Here is a 17,421-nt window from a genome sequence, read left to right on the forward strand (position 1 = left end):
ACAGTCGGTGTACGCCAACACCATTTTTCATTTAAACGTTGTGTCACCTTGTGCAGCTACAGTATACCATCCTTGGAAAGTAGTCCCCCCACAGATCGCATACTCCAAGCCTCTTCTGAAATTTGGTATGAAAAGCATCTAAAAAGCACATGTCTATTACAATTACATACCACAAACTTCTCTGACAATCTTTGTATAAAAAACTCTGAGCTGTGATAACGGTCAATCATAGCGCTTTGTCAATGCACTGCTGGATGAAGCCTTTCCTACGCTGTGTTGGTCAGCATGAGGACCTTTTGACCATACTTCACCATGCTGGTCACTGCAGAATGGTGATGGGGCTGGTGGCTTCTCTCAGGGTCAGTTCAGATATCACTCACCAATGTTGTTAGCCCTGGCTGGGAATGTAATTCAGTTGGCTAGGTTCACTGCGCAGTGTGCAAATCATCGTGACACTGCTCCACCTACTAAACTATACATCTGTTACATTTTACACCATGCTGCTACAATTCTTGAATGCAAGTCTAAACTACAAATGACCATATCCATACTATAAGAATCTCAACTCCATTTCAATCGTTTAGCCTCGCCTGAAAAGTAATCTCTCTCCACTCATTACCCACCAGCAAATTCCCACCAAGCACGGCGCTAACGTCTCAACGCTGCTGACATTAAGAGACAGCGGCTCAACACAGACGGGTGGCTTCACCCGCAGCTCCGCAGCTTAAATTGAAGAGTCTACATTCCCTTTGAATGGGACGCACAACAAAGTGTGAGGCAAGCCGCGGTCTATTGTGTGACGATCCACTTTGCGTTGTGCTGCCAAATTTAATCCAAATTGCAAATTGTCCGTTGGGCAGTGTGAGGACCCATGAAGCATGGCCTCGATATTGAATGGGGCCTGTGAATCACCAAGACCTCTCCTCACTCGTGCCCACAGGGTCAGCCGGAGGGGCCCTTCATTCATTCCTGCCACGAATCACGAGGGGGCCCCCTTCCGATCCCACCAGGCCAACACACCGCTCCCCTCAGACTGCCTTGCAGGCCCCCATTACCACATCCAATCAATGGGCTCCTCTCTCGGCCTCCCTTCTATGCACCACATGTGCCATCACCTCCCGCGATCTGCTCCACATTTTCACGTCTTCTTTCCAAATGCCACTTGGACCCACCTCTCGCTACAAACCAGGTAGATCGCATTCTCTGTCTTCCACAAATCACTTTTATTCCTCTGCCTGTCTCCAACGTTTGCACGATGTATGTGTTTAAGTTATTGCCATATCGAACAACTGTAAGACTTTAAAGTTGGGAAAGCTACCTTGCTATTGCTAACCTGACACCTCTCCAATGGCAATCTTTACTCCAGTGAGTGTAGAATGTAGCCGTGATCAATCGCATTCAAGGTTCACACAGACATCACCAGTCATTATGTTTCTTTACCAGAGCCAGCGCCCTTGTAGATTCAGACTTTAGCATCTCAGAGAAACGGTGATTCAAAAGAAAGCCCGGTGTGCGATGTGGAAACACTGAGCGAACCTCGACCACATCGTGGTGAATCACTCTGCCCTCAGCGCGAGTTTGTCGGTCTCTATGCAAGTCAAAATCTCAATAGGGGCAATGAAGCAATACACTCGCTTAACTTAAGCCACTTCCAGGTGAACTAACCTGGATGTAGAATTATATGACCGCTATTCACCTCGCCACACACACACACGAGAGAGAGCCGTGGCATCACAGCAGAACGTTGAACTTCTTTCATACCATATGTAGCCAACCGTGCTCATCGGAGATGCAGGGAAAGGACAAAAAACTAAACACAGAGAAGAGAACGGCACGGCCAGCTCGAGGCTGGGAATGCCGTAAGAGGTGGGGGGGGGCTCACCCTCAGCCTTCATGTAGTGCACGGAGTAGGCGATGACGCGGTGCGCGTTGTGCAGAGGCCGCTCCCACGTGAGCAGGATGGCCGTGCTGGACACGGTGTGGGCGGTGACGGCGCGGGGGGCCCCGGGCCGCTCCTCCGACACGACGACGCCCAGCCAGGCGGCCGCCGTGCCGCTGCCCAGCGCGTTCTCCGCCACGCACTGGTAGTAGGCCTCGTCCTCCGCTATCAGCTGCGTGATCACCAGCCTGCGGGGTACGGGGGGCGCGGCGTCAGGCGGCGGCGCTCAGGCCGCGGAGGCGCATCCATCGGGGGGGCGCGCAGGCGGTGCGACGGCGCAGGGGGCCCATGGGCGCTGGGCTACGCAAGAGGAGGACGCTTGGGATGGGGGGGCTCCCTCCCCCTGCTCCGTTTCATTCCGTACACCGGCGCCCATGACGACCACAATATGCCAACGATTCATAGCGCAGGCACGGTATGCTCTTCAAAAACTTGACGCTAAACGGCCCTTGCACACAGGCCTAGCATTCAGCACTGGCCTGCGCGAGCCTCGTATACCACTGGACACTCAACAACTGTGTTGTCGCAGGCCTTCAGACTTTGTGAACGCACAACATTGCCAGCTTGCTGAAAGGAAGGTGAAACTCGCACACGATTCAGTGCTAAAGTTGCATCAGCAAAGATATGACACACCAAGGACGTTTAGAATTTAAACAAAAAACAATAAAATCAAGCACTACAATACAATATGGTAATCCACACAAAGCACTCACTCTGTACAAACAATTACAAAAAGCCGCAGGCATGGCAATATAACGCACACCGACGTTCAGCACAGGACACACGCAGCAGAAGCGCCGCTGCCGAGACGGGTGGAGCCGTCGCGAGGTGCTCGTGCGCCCTGCCCTCCCGGGCTGCCCGTGACGTGCAGCGGCTCTGGGCACCGGAGGCCTCTCGCCCTGGAATCTCTATGGAGCCGCGCCACTTATCTCGGTGACAAAGCGGCGAGTGCACCGCTTGGTTCTACCTGCCGCGGCAACTCGACGACGGCCGGAGGTTTGCGGCGTGTCCGTCGAGCGGCACGAGTTAAGGATCCGCGGGCCCCCCACACGTCCCTGGGGGGCTCGCGAGCGCCGCCGCGAGCGTGGCCGGCGCCGCTACTTTGCCACCTTTATTTCCTCCGCAGATGTTGTAAACAAAGCGCCAGGTGCCCATTTAGGTAAAGTCGACCCTGGGGAGGCTCTCTCTAAGGGTGGAACAAAGGCCAATAGAATTTGTTGGAATTCAAGCGTCGCAGGATAGAATCCGACCGGGATCACAGGCAGCGGCGAACACTGCGCGGGCCACTCAGCCACGCAACGCCGACATCTCCCATTGAGGCTCGAGGGTGCCAAGCGCGGCCACTTTTCTTTGTCTGCCGTCCACTCGTGCCGCTACCAATTCCCCTCAATTCAGCTCAATGCGGTCTCCGGACCTTACCCCCTGCACACAGCTCTAAAGGGGCATTATCACGCGGTCTCCTCTCGCCTAATTGAACCCATAATCTGCGATACGAGTAGTCGTTAGCGTGCATAAAGCAAAGAAGAGCAGGTGTTGGGGCTTACGTGTGTGCTCAAATTCACTTGTACGCGCACGTGAGTGGCATGGTGATTAGTGCACGCTATGATACCAGTGGCCTGGTTTCAATTGCCAGCCTGGGATCAATTCCTAGTCAGGCACACCATGGAACCAGTCTTGGGCCTCCCTTAAGTAAACTCGGCACTAGGAAGACAAAGGAATCCCTGCATAGTCGTCGTAGTCCCACCCCACCATCACGTGCTTACTAACAGCAACTGAGACTAACGGTGTGCGTGTGTGCGTGCGTGTGTCACCTGTTGTCCAGCACCTTGACCCGTCCGTTGGAGTGGATCGGCTCGCCGTTCTTGAGCCAGGCCACAGCGGGGGGCGGCACCCCCTCGGCGTGGCACATGAAGCGCGCCGTGCCGGCACGCGGCCGGCTCACGCTCTCGGGCTGCTCCACGAACCACGGCGCCGCTGCATGCGCAGGCGCACGGACGCACACAGACCACACACACACCACACACACACACACCACACACACGCACACCACACACACACACCACACACACGCCACACCCACACCACACACACACACACCAATACACCACACACACACACCACACACACACACACCAATACACCACACACACACACCACACACACAAACCACACACACCACACACACCACACACACGCACACCACACACACGCACACCACACACACATACCACACACACGCACACCACACACACGCACACCACACACACACACAGACCATGCACACACACACACGCACACACACACACGCACACACACCACACACACACACGCAATTACTCACAATTGTGCACATATGCTCATGTATCCATGAGCATACACACACAACAACAGTCCTCACAAATAACTGGCACAAACGTTACCAAAACACTTGTGAGCCCATGCATCCATGGCAAACATTTTGAAATCGCATATGCACACACGTGCAATTAATATAGAGTTTATGCCAGGTGCTCGTCACCGGCAGATACAAACGTATGAGCGTGTATTTACACGCACACAAACACGCACTGACGTGTGTACGTAGTGACGCACGCACGCAACAAACATTCAGACCCCTTGGTGCCACGTGGTACGCACACATCTCTGTGTGTACGTACGTATGTTGAACGTCTTTCGCACCGTACGTAGCCAACCGTGCTAATCTCTCACAAGAACACGCACGCGTCACGCACGCTCACGCGGCTGCTCCTCGCTTATGTCCGGGTGCAGTTTACTTGTGTTCAAATGGTAATCATGTTTTATCTTGATTTCGCATAATTTGTGTTAAGTTGCATTGAAAAAAATCTTTATCATTTCTGCGGGGAAACCCAAGCAAGCAGCACAGCAACGGGGCCAACAACTGTCCCAGCTCTGTGGACCTACATCGAAACCCAACCATTTAAGTGGCGTGCGTTGACGCAAACACAGCCGCCTCACTCGCAAAAAATCCGGTTGAGCGGCGCTTCCTCCTCACGCACGCTACATTTGTGAACGCACGCGCAGTGGCGCGCGTACCCCGCCGCCGTCAAATGACACTTTGTTGTCCCTGGGAGTAACATTAACTCGAAGAGACTGAATGTTAATGGTCTCCCTCAGAGGCTTCAGAGCCCCTAGGCACACAAACAGATCAATGCAGAAGGAGGCTGTGCAGAGGTCACGCTAAAGGTCAGCGTGGGAATTTTGGAGACATCAGGGTCACATCTCTGATGGCCTCCTCAACCGACCATTCAATACCCCATTTCTGACTGTGTGCGGCTTTGCCGCATGCGGCATCAAATTCTCCAGATCACGGCAAACATCAATCACGGCCAAATCGGCCGTTGCGCCTCATATTGACCAATAACACGTCTGACGTGCCGCTCATCCCGTAGTTTCGTCCGTAAGCGCTCGCACGTTAGGCGCTCGCGTGTGAATATGAAAGCGTGAATTATTAATTTTATTTATAATGGGAAAGACCGTTTTTTTCAAACACGGTCCGTTTGTTTTTATGAGATTCATGGCACGAACGGCGATGTGCGGCGTACGGTTTGCGTCCATGCGTGCAAATCGCGAAAGTGCGCCTCGCACGTGCATCTGCGATGAGATCCACGTCTTCTGCGTCGTGACCGCCCGAGAAGACCGACTGCGCGTCGCCGTGCACGTGCGTGATGGCGAACACGCCGTCGATCGATTTAGCGGAGCGATGCGGTGAGGGACCGGCGTCTGCTCAGCCGCGGCCGTCTCCAGCGATGAGAACCTCGGCGCGAGTCAGCACCGAGGTCCTCAAATTACATTTGCATCCAATATAAACTGTCTGCTTAATTAAACGCCGCACCATCGTGAATGAACAATGAGGAACGCACTGTACTGCACGCTAAACACATTTATCAAATCATATATACGTTACGCGCGTTTAATGTATTTCCTCAAATTATACCCTCTGATGAGAACAAGAATAAACAAAAAAATGACAAATCATTAATACCGTTTACTAACATTACATATACATCATTTCAGGAGCAATAGCAGCAGATTAAGAAACATAAACAGATTAATTAAATAATAACTAGGAGGATCGGAAAGGAAAATAACATTAAATTCTCTTTCACATTACGATAATATACTCTCACACGGCGACAGGGAGCGGAGGCACAGAGGAGGGATAACAAACAGGGGCAGCAGAGCCTCACAGCTGCTTCCTTCAAAGGGCACAGCCATTACTCATGACTCAGCGCTCTCACGCGGACTCACACACACACACATATTGCTGGAATGATGTAACCCACAGCAATGTAAAATACCCAATTGGGGTTTCACACAGCAGCAGCAACAATCGTCGCCCCCTACTGCCAGGCTGATGGCCGCTTGTAGGCCGGCTGCTGAGTCGCCTCGCGCCCACGGGGACAGCTCCCACTGGGGGTGCCCCTCTCACATGTGATGTGAGATGTAAAGCGCCGTGAGACGTATCGAAGGGTGCGGAATCAAGAACACTGTCGTCGTCGTTGTAAAACGTGGCGTCGTCCACGGGAGCCAGCAAGTTCGTTTCAGAGGCCCGTTTCCATAATTCGCAGCTCAGGTTTGGCCCTCTGTGGGGCATATTCAGGTGAGGGAGAGACACACGGAGATTCTCTGTGGGACATCTTCAGGTGAGGGAGAGACACACGGAGATTCTCTGTGGGACATGTTCAGGTGAGGGAGAGACACACGGAGATTCTCTGTGGGGCATGTTCAGGTGAGGGAGAGACACACGGAGATTCTCTGTGGGGCATCTTCAGGTGAGGGAGAGACACACGGAGATTCTCTGTGGGGCATGTTCAGGTGAGGGAGAGACACACGGAGATTCTCTGTGGGGCCATCTTCCGGTGAGGGAGAGACACACGGAGATTCTCTGTGGGGCATCTTCAGGTGAGGGAGAGACACACGGAGATTCTCTGTGGGGCATCTTCAGGTGAGGGAGAGACACACGGAGATTCTCTGTGGGGCATCTTCAGGTGAGGGAGAGACACACGGAGATTCTCTGTGGGGCATCTTCAAATGAGGGAGTGACACACGGAGATTCTCTGTGGGGCCATCTTCCGGTGAGGGAGAGACACACGGAGATTCTCTGTGGGGCATCTTCAGGTGAGGGAGAGACACACGGAGATTCTCTGTGGGGCATCTTCAGGTGAGGGAGAGACACACGGAGATTCTCTGTGGGGCATCTTCCGGTGAGGGAGAGACACACGGAGATTCTCTGTGGGGCATCTTCAGGTGAGGGAGAGACACACGGAGATTCTCTGTGGGGCATCTTCAGGTGAGGGAGAGACACACGGAGATTCTCTGTGGGGCATCTTCAGATGAAGGAGAAACGCATAGCACCGGCTTCAACCCTCCGGCACACCACGCCTCACCACGTCTCACCACGTATCACCACGTCTCGCCACGTCTCACTAGGAGTGGCCATTAAGCCAGATGTCCAGAGTGCCCTCGATCAAAGCAAATTGTCGTGTGAAGTTTATCAATTCACCTCTTTTGATGTCGTTCACACGCCGCAACTAAAGTGACATTTTTCTTTTAATCGTGAGCCTATGTCCAATAATTTATATCGACAATTTCATGCTTTGTAGTTTTACTCAACATTGTTTGGCCTGTGACGAGCCACTGGCCTAACCTGCCTCTTGTTAGGTCGCCTTTACTCACTGCCACGTCCACCACGGCTTTCATGACCACCTACATCTGGCGACTCTGTGGCCAACAGTCGCCCAGGCCAGCAAAGTGGCACAGAATCCAGAGCGAGGGCTCGGTGGGACTCGGTGGGACTCGGCTCAGTGGGACTCGGCTTGGTGAGACTCGGTGGGACTCGGTGGGACTCGGCTTGGTGAGACTCGGCGAGGAGGGACTCGGTGGGACTCGATGGGACTCGGCTCAGTGGGACTCGGTGAGGAGGGACTCTGTGAGACTCGATGGGACTCGGCTTGGAGAGACTCGGCGAGGAGGGACTCGGTGGGACTCAATGGGACTCGGCTCAGTGGGACTCGGTGAGGAGGGACTCTGTGAGACTCGATGGGACTCGGTGGGACTCGGCTTGGTGAGACTCGGTGGGACTCGGTGGGACTCGGCTTGGTGAGACTCGGTGAGGAGGGACTCGGTGGGACTTGATGGGACTCGGTGGGACTCGGCTCAGTGGAACTCGGTGAGGAGGGACTCTGTGAGACTCGGCTTGGTGGGACTCGGTGAGGAGGGACTCGGTGGGACTCGGCTCAGTGGGACTCGGTGAGGAGGGACTCTGTGAGACTCGGCTTGGTGGGACTCGGTGAGGAGGGACTCTGTGAGACTCGGTGGGACTCGGTGGGACTCGGTGGGACTCGGCTCAGTGGGACTCGGTGGGACTCGGCTCAGTGGGACTCGGTGAGGAGGGACTCGGTGAGGAGGGACTCTGTGAGACTCGGCTCAGTGGGACTCGGTGAGGAGGGACTCGGTGGGACTCGGCTCAGTGGGACTCGGTGAGGAGGGACTCGGCTCAGTGGGACTCGGCTCAGTGGGACTCGGTGAGGAGGGACTCGGTGAGACTCGGCTCAGTGGGACTCGGTGAGGAGGGACTCGGTGGGACTCGGCTCAGTGGGACTCGGTGAGGAGGGACTCTGTGAGACTCGGCTCAGTGGGACTCGGTGAGGAGGGACTCGGTGGGACTCGGCTCAGTGGGACTCGGTGAGGAGGGACTCTGTGAGACTCGGCTTGGTGGGACAGCTCAATGGGCTCTTTCCCTACCGAGCATCGCTCTTCCTCCTCCACCACCGTCTCCAGCCGAGATTATCCATAATCCTCTCCCCGCCCCCCCTCCCCATCTGAACCGCAATCTTTCAGGACGAGGGTCAGCGGGCATTTGGTCTTTGCTCTCTGTCGCCGCTCAGGATGCCGGCTGCCTCCATTAAGGAGGATAAACTACTTTTTGATCTCATGGGAGGTTCCTACCCCCCCACCCCCTCCTCTCCCAGGTCGTTGTGTTATGTTTGTATTTCCACTTCGCTTAGACGATCGTTGCACTTTTCACTCACCTGTGCGTCAAACGTGCCCCGACGCCCACTCGCAGGCATCGCACGGGATGGCTTTGGCTACAACTCCACGGCATTTGAGAAAGGCAGAAAAAGGAGTGGCAGTGCACTATGCACGGGAGCCGTCAGCAGCAGCAGCTCTTCTGCCCGCTCTTGCTCACACACTCGGTAAAGACATCTCGACGTACAACGCATCCATTGGGACAGACGAGCAAGGACATGGCAGCTCAGCACTGGGGGGGCTTCACCAACACAGATCTCAATTCACCGCGGTCTGGAGACCAGACCAGCCGTGGGAAGACAGCTGCAAGAGATTGACGTCATCTCGAGCCGATTTCACCGCCGTGAGAGCCCGGTGCAAGGACAGTAGCTGGTGTCCTCGTGACCATCACGGCCGATTGCGGCGCCATTTGCAAACAGGGACAGAAGGCCCAACCGAGATGCCGTGGGCCTCAAATAATCGTTGTATTTCACTCAATTCCAGTCACCGCATTCGTGAGTGGAAAAATCTACGGAAGCCCGGAATGCGGGCGCGCTGTGAACCACTGCCAACGGAGTGCATTTTATGGGGGAAGCAACAGCAGCGGCGGTTCACTCTGCCTCACCTGAAGTCGTCACGTGGCTTCCAAGCTTGGATGTAGATGTTTAAAAGTAGCTATGCACCGAGCCATATGCAAGAAGAAGATTCTGAAGCTCAACTCTGGATCATAACTTCCCGATATTGCCGCACACCGAGCTCTAGATTAAAAGGAACTCAGCCCAAAAAAATCTCACATACGGCTCTGATCAGATACAGCAGCACGTACCTAGGCTGCACATGTCCATTGCTGTCCAACGTGAGACTGAAGTTTCATTCGCGACAAAAAAAAAACTTGAAAGTCACGGTCAGCACCTTGGCTGTAGCGCTCCAGTATGGTAGCGATCTCACGGCGATGTCACGCGCGTGTCATGACGTCGCGCGTCACGCGTGTCGCACGGCCCAGCCAACACAGCTCGGGCACATGGCAGTACCAAGGCAAGGGCGGTGCCGTTGCGTGTGGCTTGTGTCTTCCTTTAAACAGAAACAATAAGAAGCGTTTTGCTACAATGATGAACCAAAACAATGGCTCCGTGGCATCTGATAAACAATCATCGCTCCCCGTGCCGGGAGGTGGACCATCTTCTGCTATTAAGCTTGATCAGTGCCAGATTATCCGAGTAGCAAAAGTAGCATATGCTACGGACCCCGTATTTTCAAGGGCCCCGCGCTAAATGCTTTCAAGCTATCAATTACGTTTCAGCAATTCTGCACTGTACTACTATAGTACTACAGTGCCTTCAACTTTTTATGAACGACTGGGTGTTTAAAGTTAGCGATTTGTCGTATTATCTGGCTGTATAGCAAATGAAAAAATACAATAACTTTTCTATGCAAGTAAAAAAAATTGTGTTTTAATATGAGTATACTTATTTATTTATTTATGGCCCCTTTATAACATATGCTACAGGCCCCGCACTAGCTTCACCCGGCAGTGAGCTTGATACGGCATTATCATCGAGCGTGAAAATCTTGTAACACTTAGACCGTGCTGTCAGTCATGGCTCTTAGCTGCAAGTAACTGTATCTGCAGTTATTAGTGGACGGAAATTCATCATTGTGAAATAAAGAGCGGCATTAACGTTTCTCAGGGGACGAGCGCCATCGCTATAAACTGTAGTGGGGTCTCGGCTTCAGAGATTTTCGGCCACTTGAGACTCAGGCGTCTGCATTCAAAGTATGTGCACAGTGCCTGTTTTTCCAGTTGCCTGGAAAAAAAAATGTTCCGGTGACATTTTAACACTGTAAAGAAACCGCTTTCCTTCGCCAGTTAAGGGACCGGCGAGATAAAAATGTCTTTTAGCGAGGCAGACGTGGTCCAGAAGGATTAACAGCAACAGCGGTAAAGGTTACGCCCGTGAAAAAAACATGCTACGGCCAAATCCATCTCACTTACGTTTCAACGTTACAGCGGTGATTTCAGTCGCTTCTTTGTTTGGGGGAGTTTTGCGAACACTCTACTGACGGCCCCCAAAGAAAGCATCAGCGTGAAACAGTCAAGTAAGCGTGCCGTCCGCCAAGGTGTGCGGACACAAGCGGTCCCACGACGTCCTCCGCTAAGAGGAGGCCATTGTGCCAGGGTCAGACGACGTTGAGAGGAGCCGTTGATATCCACTGAGTTATGGGAGGGCCCCATACTGGGGCCAAAGGTCTCAGTGTTCATCTGGGGTTTTCTTCAGACTGTTGTGTTGATGATGACCTCGTGCCAAATATAGCTTTAAAAACTATATTTGGCACGGATTTCTTCTTAAAGTTTAATAGCAACGATGCTTGTGTGTGGGTGGCACGTGGAGTATTGCAGCGTAGAGATCGTGAGAGATGGCGGCGGCTTGGCTGGACCCTCACCCAGCAGCGGATTGTACGTTGGCTGACAATGATGATTTAAACAGCACGAGCAGTACAATTATTGGGCAGTACAAATAGACACATAGACTACGGTCGGGTGCTCGTGTTTGTGAACTGCTGGGGCACTTAGAGGCACCGTCTCAAGCCAGCGTTAGCAGGACAGCCCCTACGGTGCCGCAATCACCCAGGAACGGACTCCGGCATCTGTAAAGCGACAAGCCGGGGACCCCACGCCGGGAGGTTCCACACTGGCGACACCGGGACGGGCTCAGGGGGGCGGTGGAGCCAAGGCCTGGCGCGGAGGAGAAGAGACTCACCGAGCACGGTGAGCTGCCCCGTGGCCGTGGTGAAGTTGCGGGTGCCCGGCACGGAGGCGCGGCACACGTACACGCCGGCGTGGTGCGGCTGCACGTCGGCCAGGAGGAGGTTGCCGGAGCCCAGCACCTGCGAGTGGTACACGTCCAGGGGCTGCTGGTCTGCAGTGCCCCCGTGGATGGACGCGCACACACACAGACACGCGCAGATACACAGACACGTGCACACACACAGACACGCACACACGCACAGACACGCACACACACAGGCACACACAGAGACAAGCACATGAATGCACAGATGCACACAAGCACGTGATGAAGGTCCCCAGTATCCTACATACACGTGCTGTAAGTGAACATGGCACACAATCGGGTGGTGTGGCTAGCACCATGCCCGCCTGCCTTTGTTTCCCCAGTGGTGATATTACAGTGCACTAGGTACATTTTAGGGCTAAGTCGACCTAGGGGATGCCACTTCAGATATTCATCACTGATATTAGCCATGCCCGGAATGAAACTCAGCTCGCCAGGTTCACAGAGCAGTGCGCTATGTACTACATCACCGCTCCCCATACATATGCATATATATGTATACACATACATGTCCATACACACAGACACCTTCAGAAGGCTATTAACACTTACCACCATCTGATTAGAGCTAAAGTCATAGGCAACCATGAACTACTCAATATCTGAAAATCAGGTCTATTTGGAACTATTCCTTTATTGCCGCCACACTAACTCACTGTCTACAAGTTGATGCAGCGATAACCTCGCTCACTCCGTTCCCGTCACCACCAACGCCCGTCACCACCAACGCCCCATCACTCTGGCTTCTTGAGATAGGAGCAGAGGCACCGCGCGCTCCAGCACCCTGATGATGATGCTCAGTGGGAACTTGTGACCCATAGTTTGAGGAGGCAAAAAAAGAAAGTCCACCTAGTGCTCCCCGGTGTAGGTGGACTCATTAAGTGGCTTCATCAGCAACTTGACCGGCACGTGATCGCGTGCAGTCTGTGCTGCTTCCCAGGGGAGCCGGATGTGGTGAGAGGCCAGGACTGGGTGCAGTGACACGCACTTTCCTGGCCTTCCGCTTATCAGTGGAGCCACCAGCTCAAGTCACCTGAAACTCACCTTGCCCACTCCGTTCGTGTTTTTGTATTACTTGTTGTAACGTTCTGACCCGCCCCGACTGGATGTCTGTGATAAAAGAGCTTTACAGCTTATCGAACTCCTCCAGTTTAAATAAAATATTTTGATTCTGACTCTGAACTGGGAAGAGAGAGGTGGGGATCTCACAAGTGCTTTTAGTGAGTTATAGGTCTTCACGTTCCTTCAGTGGCCAGGGGTAATGAAGGCAAGCGAGAGAGGGTGGGAGGGCAACACGCATCTCAACTGGTGGCCCTCTGAGGCGGTGGCGATAATTCCACATTCTCATGGTTCTCTATCGGTGCACGGAGAACTAAACGGTGGAAAACGATTCTCCGAGCAGCAATATTATTAACGTTGCAAGGTGACACGGGTTTGATATTAATTTAAAAGATGTGTCCGCTTGTATAATACGCTCGCGGCCAGAGGTGACGCAGTGCAGTGGCGCGGTAGGTGTTGGGCAGAGCGCCCGTCTCAAGTGAAGAAGCGTTCTCGCTCTATTTATAAACACCACCACGGTGTTATGCCGGGGCACAGGCCCGGGCCTGGCCGAGTGACGCACGCCTCTATTTCTGCGAGCGTTAATCGCGCGCCGGGCGCTCGCTCTCCAAGTGACGCACGTGTTCCCGTGCAAAAATAAAGTGGGTGGTGGTGGTGTCAAGCGGGGGGGGGGGGGGGGGGGGGGCAGGGGTGGGGGCTCTTACCGAGGCGACTCCAGGAGACGATGGGGCGGGGGCGTCCCTGAGCGACGCACTCCAGCACCGCCGTGCCGCCCGCCTCCACCGTCACGTTGCGCGGCCGCTGCGTGATGTTCGGCTTCTCGTATCCCTCGAGCGGCAGAGCTGCGCACGCGGCCAAGGGCACCACAAGCGGGGAATTAACGGGCGCCGCGAGGCAGCGGTGGAAATTTCACATTCCTCTGTGCGTGACAAATCGGTACCCGGTTTATTGACCCAAAATAAATGAAGGAACTGATTCGACCGCTGACTGGGATTTTGAATTTGTGACCTTCCGATTGTGCATTGAAGAGGCCAACGCCAGATTCAGAAACAGGAATTGAGATGCTGAGTTTTCAGTGCAGCGCGATAACGACCATCACACCGCTTTGCATACACAAACACACGTACACACACACATACACGTACACACAATTCCCTTTTAGACAATTACAACAGCCCTTCTCAATCATATGTTCTGTTTCTTGTCATTATCTCATCTACCAAGGTTCTAGTGAAGCACATCTTACATGAGCGTTGTGGTCAAATCACCACTCTACATTTTTGTGTTTTTTTATAAACAACGAAAAACTCGAGAAATATTAAGCCATTGCTTTTACCCCTAGGGGGTTTCTTTTGCGAACAAAAAATACCTCGCAAATTCAACAAATCTCACAGTATTGATATATCATAGCCAGTCCATCTATAAAAGATAAATCCTACAAAATCATGCCCGACCCCGAGGAAAATTGTCAAGACATTTCATTTCATTCTCGAAAGCTGCCGATAAATAAACCAGATGGCACAGAATGTCATTGGACAAACTGTTTCCTCGCATCTGTGTTGGTGTCTCGCAATCTCGAGGCGCTTCGCCACCAAAGCTCAGAGTGAAAACATTTAACAACGCTGTCACTCGTGGAAACGCACGGCTTCATTCATAGCCGATGCAAAGTCCTTTATTGAACCAAGAGAGAGCACCGTTAAGATATGTCATCATGATTCAGCATTTATGTTTAGTATTGGGGGCCTGATGTAAAGTGGCATAACTCTTAAAAATCAAAACACTGATTTATAACATTGGCTGTACAACAATAAAACCTAGGTGATGAGTTAATTATTAGGATGTTTGCAAAAGAGACATTGCTACAAGGGGAAAGCTTGACACGATGTTTGTGTTTGCACCGTGGAGGGCTTTACTCTGGTAAGTTGCACATTGTGCCTTTACACGGTGTAAGCTGCTGTGAGTCGCACAATCTTCAATATCCAATTTGCATCGGACTCCCTCCCTCCCTTTAATGCCCCACAGAAATTACCAGCACGGGAGTCAATCTCTCTCGCTCCTTGCCAAGTGTTGAGCGCCTCACATCATTTCACGATCACCGATTTTGATGTTTAATTCGTGTTTTGTTTTTATTGACATTGATTGTTATGATATGCTTTATATTTGCACTTGACTCTCATGGTCATGCAATTCCAGCACTTGGCTCTGTAACTCAGGTCCCGCTTTAACAAGAGAGACTTGCAGTCTCAATGGGTTATTTCTTACCTATTTGACCCACGCAAGTACTCAATGAAAGACTGAATAATCACCAGGGTGTTGGGCCGCTGAAGTATTGAACACGTTGTTTATGAGCATTATATTATATCCCATGGCTGCTGGCAACGAAGGGCTGTTTGTAAAGCAATGTTTCTGTGGAAGCGCGTACGCATACCGTACATTTAAACGGTAACAAGCCCACTGACAGAGGCCCAAACCCCCAAGTGTAGCATTTTAGAAGTCAGAAGCCTGTGAATTATTAATAAGGAAGTAGAAAGAATGGAATAACTATTCTTTACTAATTAGCGGTTTAATTTTTCACAGCGGGTCGAGTTTTCTCTGAGGCATGGAGAGCGCGGCCGGGACGTGGAGGGTTGCGTCGCGCTGCCTCCGATCACAGCTGTGACCGCTCACAGCCCCGACAAGTTCTCTCGCAGTTCAAACGAAAATTCCAGCACGGTCCCTGCGCTGCGCTTGACGTAGAATTAGAAAAGACTCAAGAAATGGATGAAGAAGAAAACAGACGCAGCCACAGCAGGCAGAGTGTGACATAATCCGCTCTTTGTAGGGCCTCGATTTAAGTCACACCTAAGCTTTTCTTTAATAGTGAAAAATAAACATCAGCATCGTCTGTGCTCGTGCGAGCGTTGGACAGTTCTCTTTTCTGTTGGCGGCCCTGACTCGGTGGTGGAAATACCACATTTCTATTGCGAGGACTATTCCATCCCCAGGACAACAATGGATTCCCTGGCTGGGTCGGCTGTCTGTCCCTGCTGCTGTTGTTGTTGTTGCGGGGCCCCAGCGGTTGCTCTGTGCCGAGTTGTGCCACACTGTTGCGCTCTCTCTCTCATCTTTCCGCGTACTTTCTACCCAATTATAGTTTTAATGTTGTTTGCTCAGCATCTTGGGATGCGTTTGCATTCGGAAGCTGTATAGATTAAAAAAGTGGTACTCATTCTACCAAACTTGGAAGAACGACCACCAGCCAGAAATTAACCTCACGGTTGTTGAGCCGAGTCTTCTGCCAGAATGTGGGTCCGGCTAGATCAGGGGTCGGCAACCTACGGCTCCGGAGCCGCATGCGGCTCTTTACGGGCTGCTTCTTGACGATATGTACGTATGTACAGTATGTACTCAGATGCATTGCGGCTCTTGAAATACTGAATTTTGTACCGAATTGGAAAGAAATGGCTCTTCTTGTTATTTTGGTTGCCGACCCCTGGGCTAGATCATAAAAAATGTACAAGGGAGAATAAAGACAAGTAATACAATGCAAAAAAGAGAGGATAGAACACAGAGAAGTAGAATCCCCCCACTGAAAGCCCCGACAACGATGTTGTCTTAGCCCTTCCCAACTGCGGCAGCGCAAGGGAATTGAGAACCGGGCCACCGAGTCTCGCCAGCGCCGTCCCACCTTGTGGCAGCACGGAGACCTCGACCTCCCGGCTGTACCGCGTGGCCGCCATGTTGGTCGCCTGGCAACGGTATTTCCCAGCATCCTCGCTGCGCATGGCGCTGATCTGGAGCACTCCGCTGGGCAGCAGCGTGTGCCTGTGAAGGACGACAAAATGGCGCTCACACGTCTCTATATGACCAAACAATCTCAAAGGTTATTCACGAATGCAGGTTTTTTTGGTAAAAATATTAGCTGCAACACGTAGCTCAGTTGATAAACAACGGTAAAGCGATCTTGATTTGAAGCTTTCGTGACTGCAGGAATCCATACTCTTTGGTTCTTTCGGTAAAGTCACGTACCTACGTGCGTTGTGCTTGACGTAAAAGCGTTTGAACAAATCTCATGTCACCTTGCAACAAAGATAAAGCGTTTGAACAAATCTCATGTCACCTTGCAACAAAGATGAAACAAGATAAAGAACAACATTACAGCAACTGAGAAAACCTCACCCACTGGTGTACTTTACGCTGTATTATTACCTCTCCTCTCTTGCTGCTTTCACAGCGTGCACAGTTTGGGCTACGTGCCTCGAGACCACTGCCAGTGCAGTCCCCTATGTTTTGGCGGTGTTTGGCGTTACTTATCCACTTATTATTGCACTTCATGTCATTCACAATACTTGACAGATGAGCGACTTGTAAAAACACACACGGGTTTGTAAAGAAGCGTAACTTGGAATCGCTGACATAAACATTAATCACTGGCACCGTCTTGAAAGTGAAATGGCCAGCGTGCATGCTCTCGCACGCCCCTTGTTTATTCAGCGGCGGTGAGGGCAGCGCTGCGCGGAGTCAAGAGAGCCGCCAGGGCAGCGGCTCCGATCCCCGGCCTGG

The 17,421-nt window shown here is 52.3% G+C and overlaps 1 protein-coding gene across 1 annotated transcript in view; it reads right to left on the reverse strand.

Moving 5' to 3' along the window:
- The window catches only part of LOC133343909 (protogenin-like), a 113,473-nt gene that overhangs the window by 43,417 nt on the left and 52,635 nt on the right, over positions 1-17,421 (reverse strand). The window contains 5 exon segments of the mRNA XM_061553911.1: positions 1,883-2,127; positions 3,751-3,913; positions 11,728-11,886; positions 13,584-13,721; positions 16,547-16,683. Of these exon segments, the coding sequence (XP_061409895.1) occupies positions 1,883-2,127; positions 3,751-3,913; positions 11,728-11,886; positions 13,584-13,721; positions 16,547-16,683 (842 nt within the window).

Source organism: Lethenteron reissneri, chromosome 18 (assembly GCF_015708825.2).
Source record: "Lethenteron reissneri isolate LAM-NWPU_2019-01 chromosome 18, ASM1570882v1, whole genome shotgun sequence".
Taxonomy (NCBI): Eukaryota; Metazoa; Chordata; class Hyperoartia; order Petromyzontiformes; family Petromyzontidae; genus Lethenteron; species Lethenteron reissneri.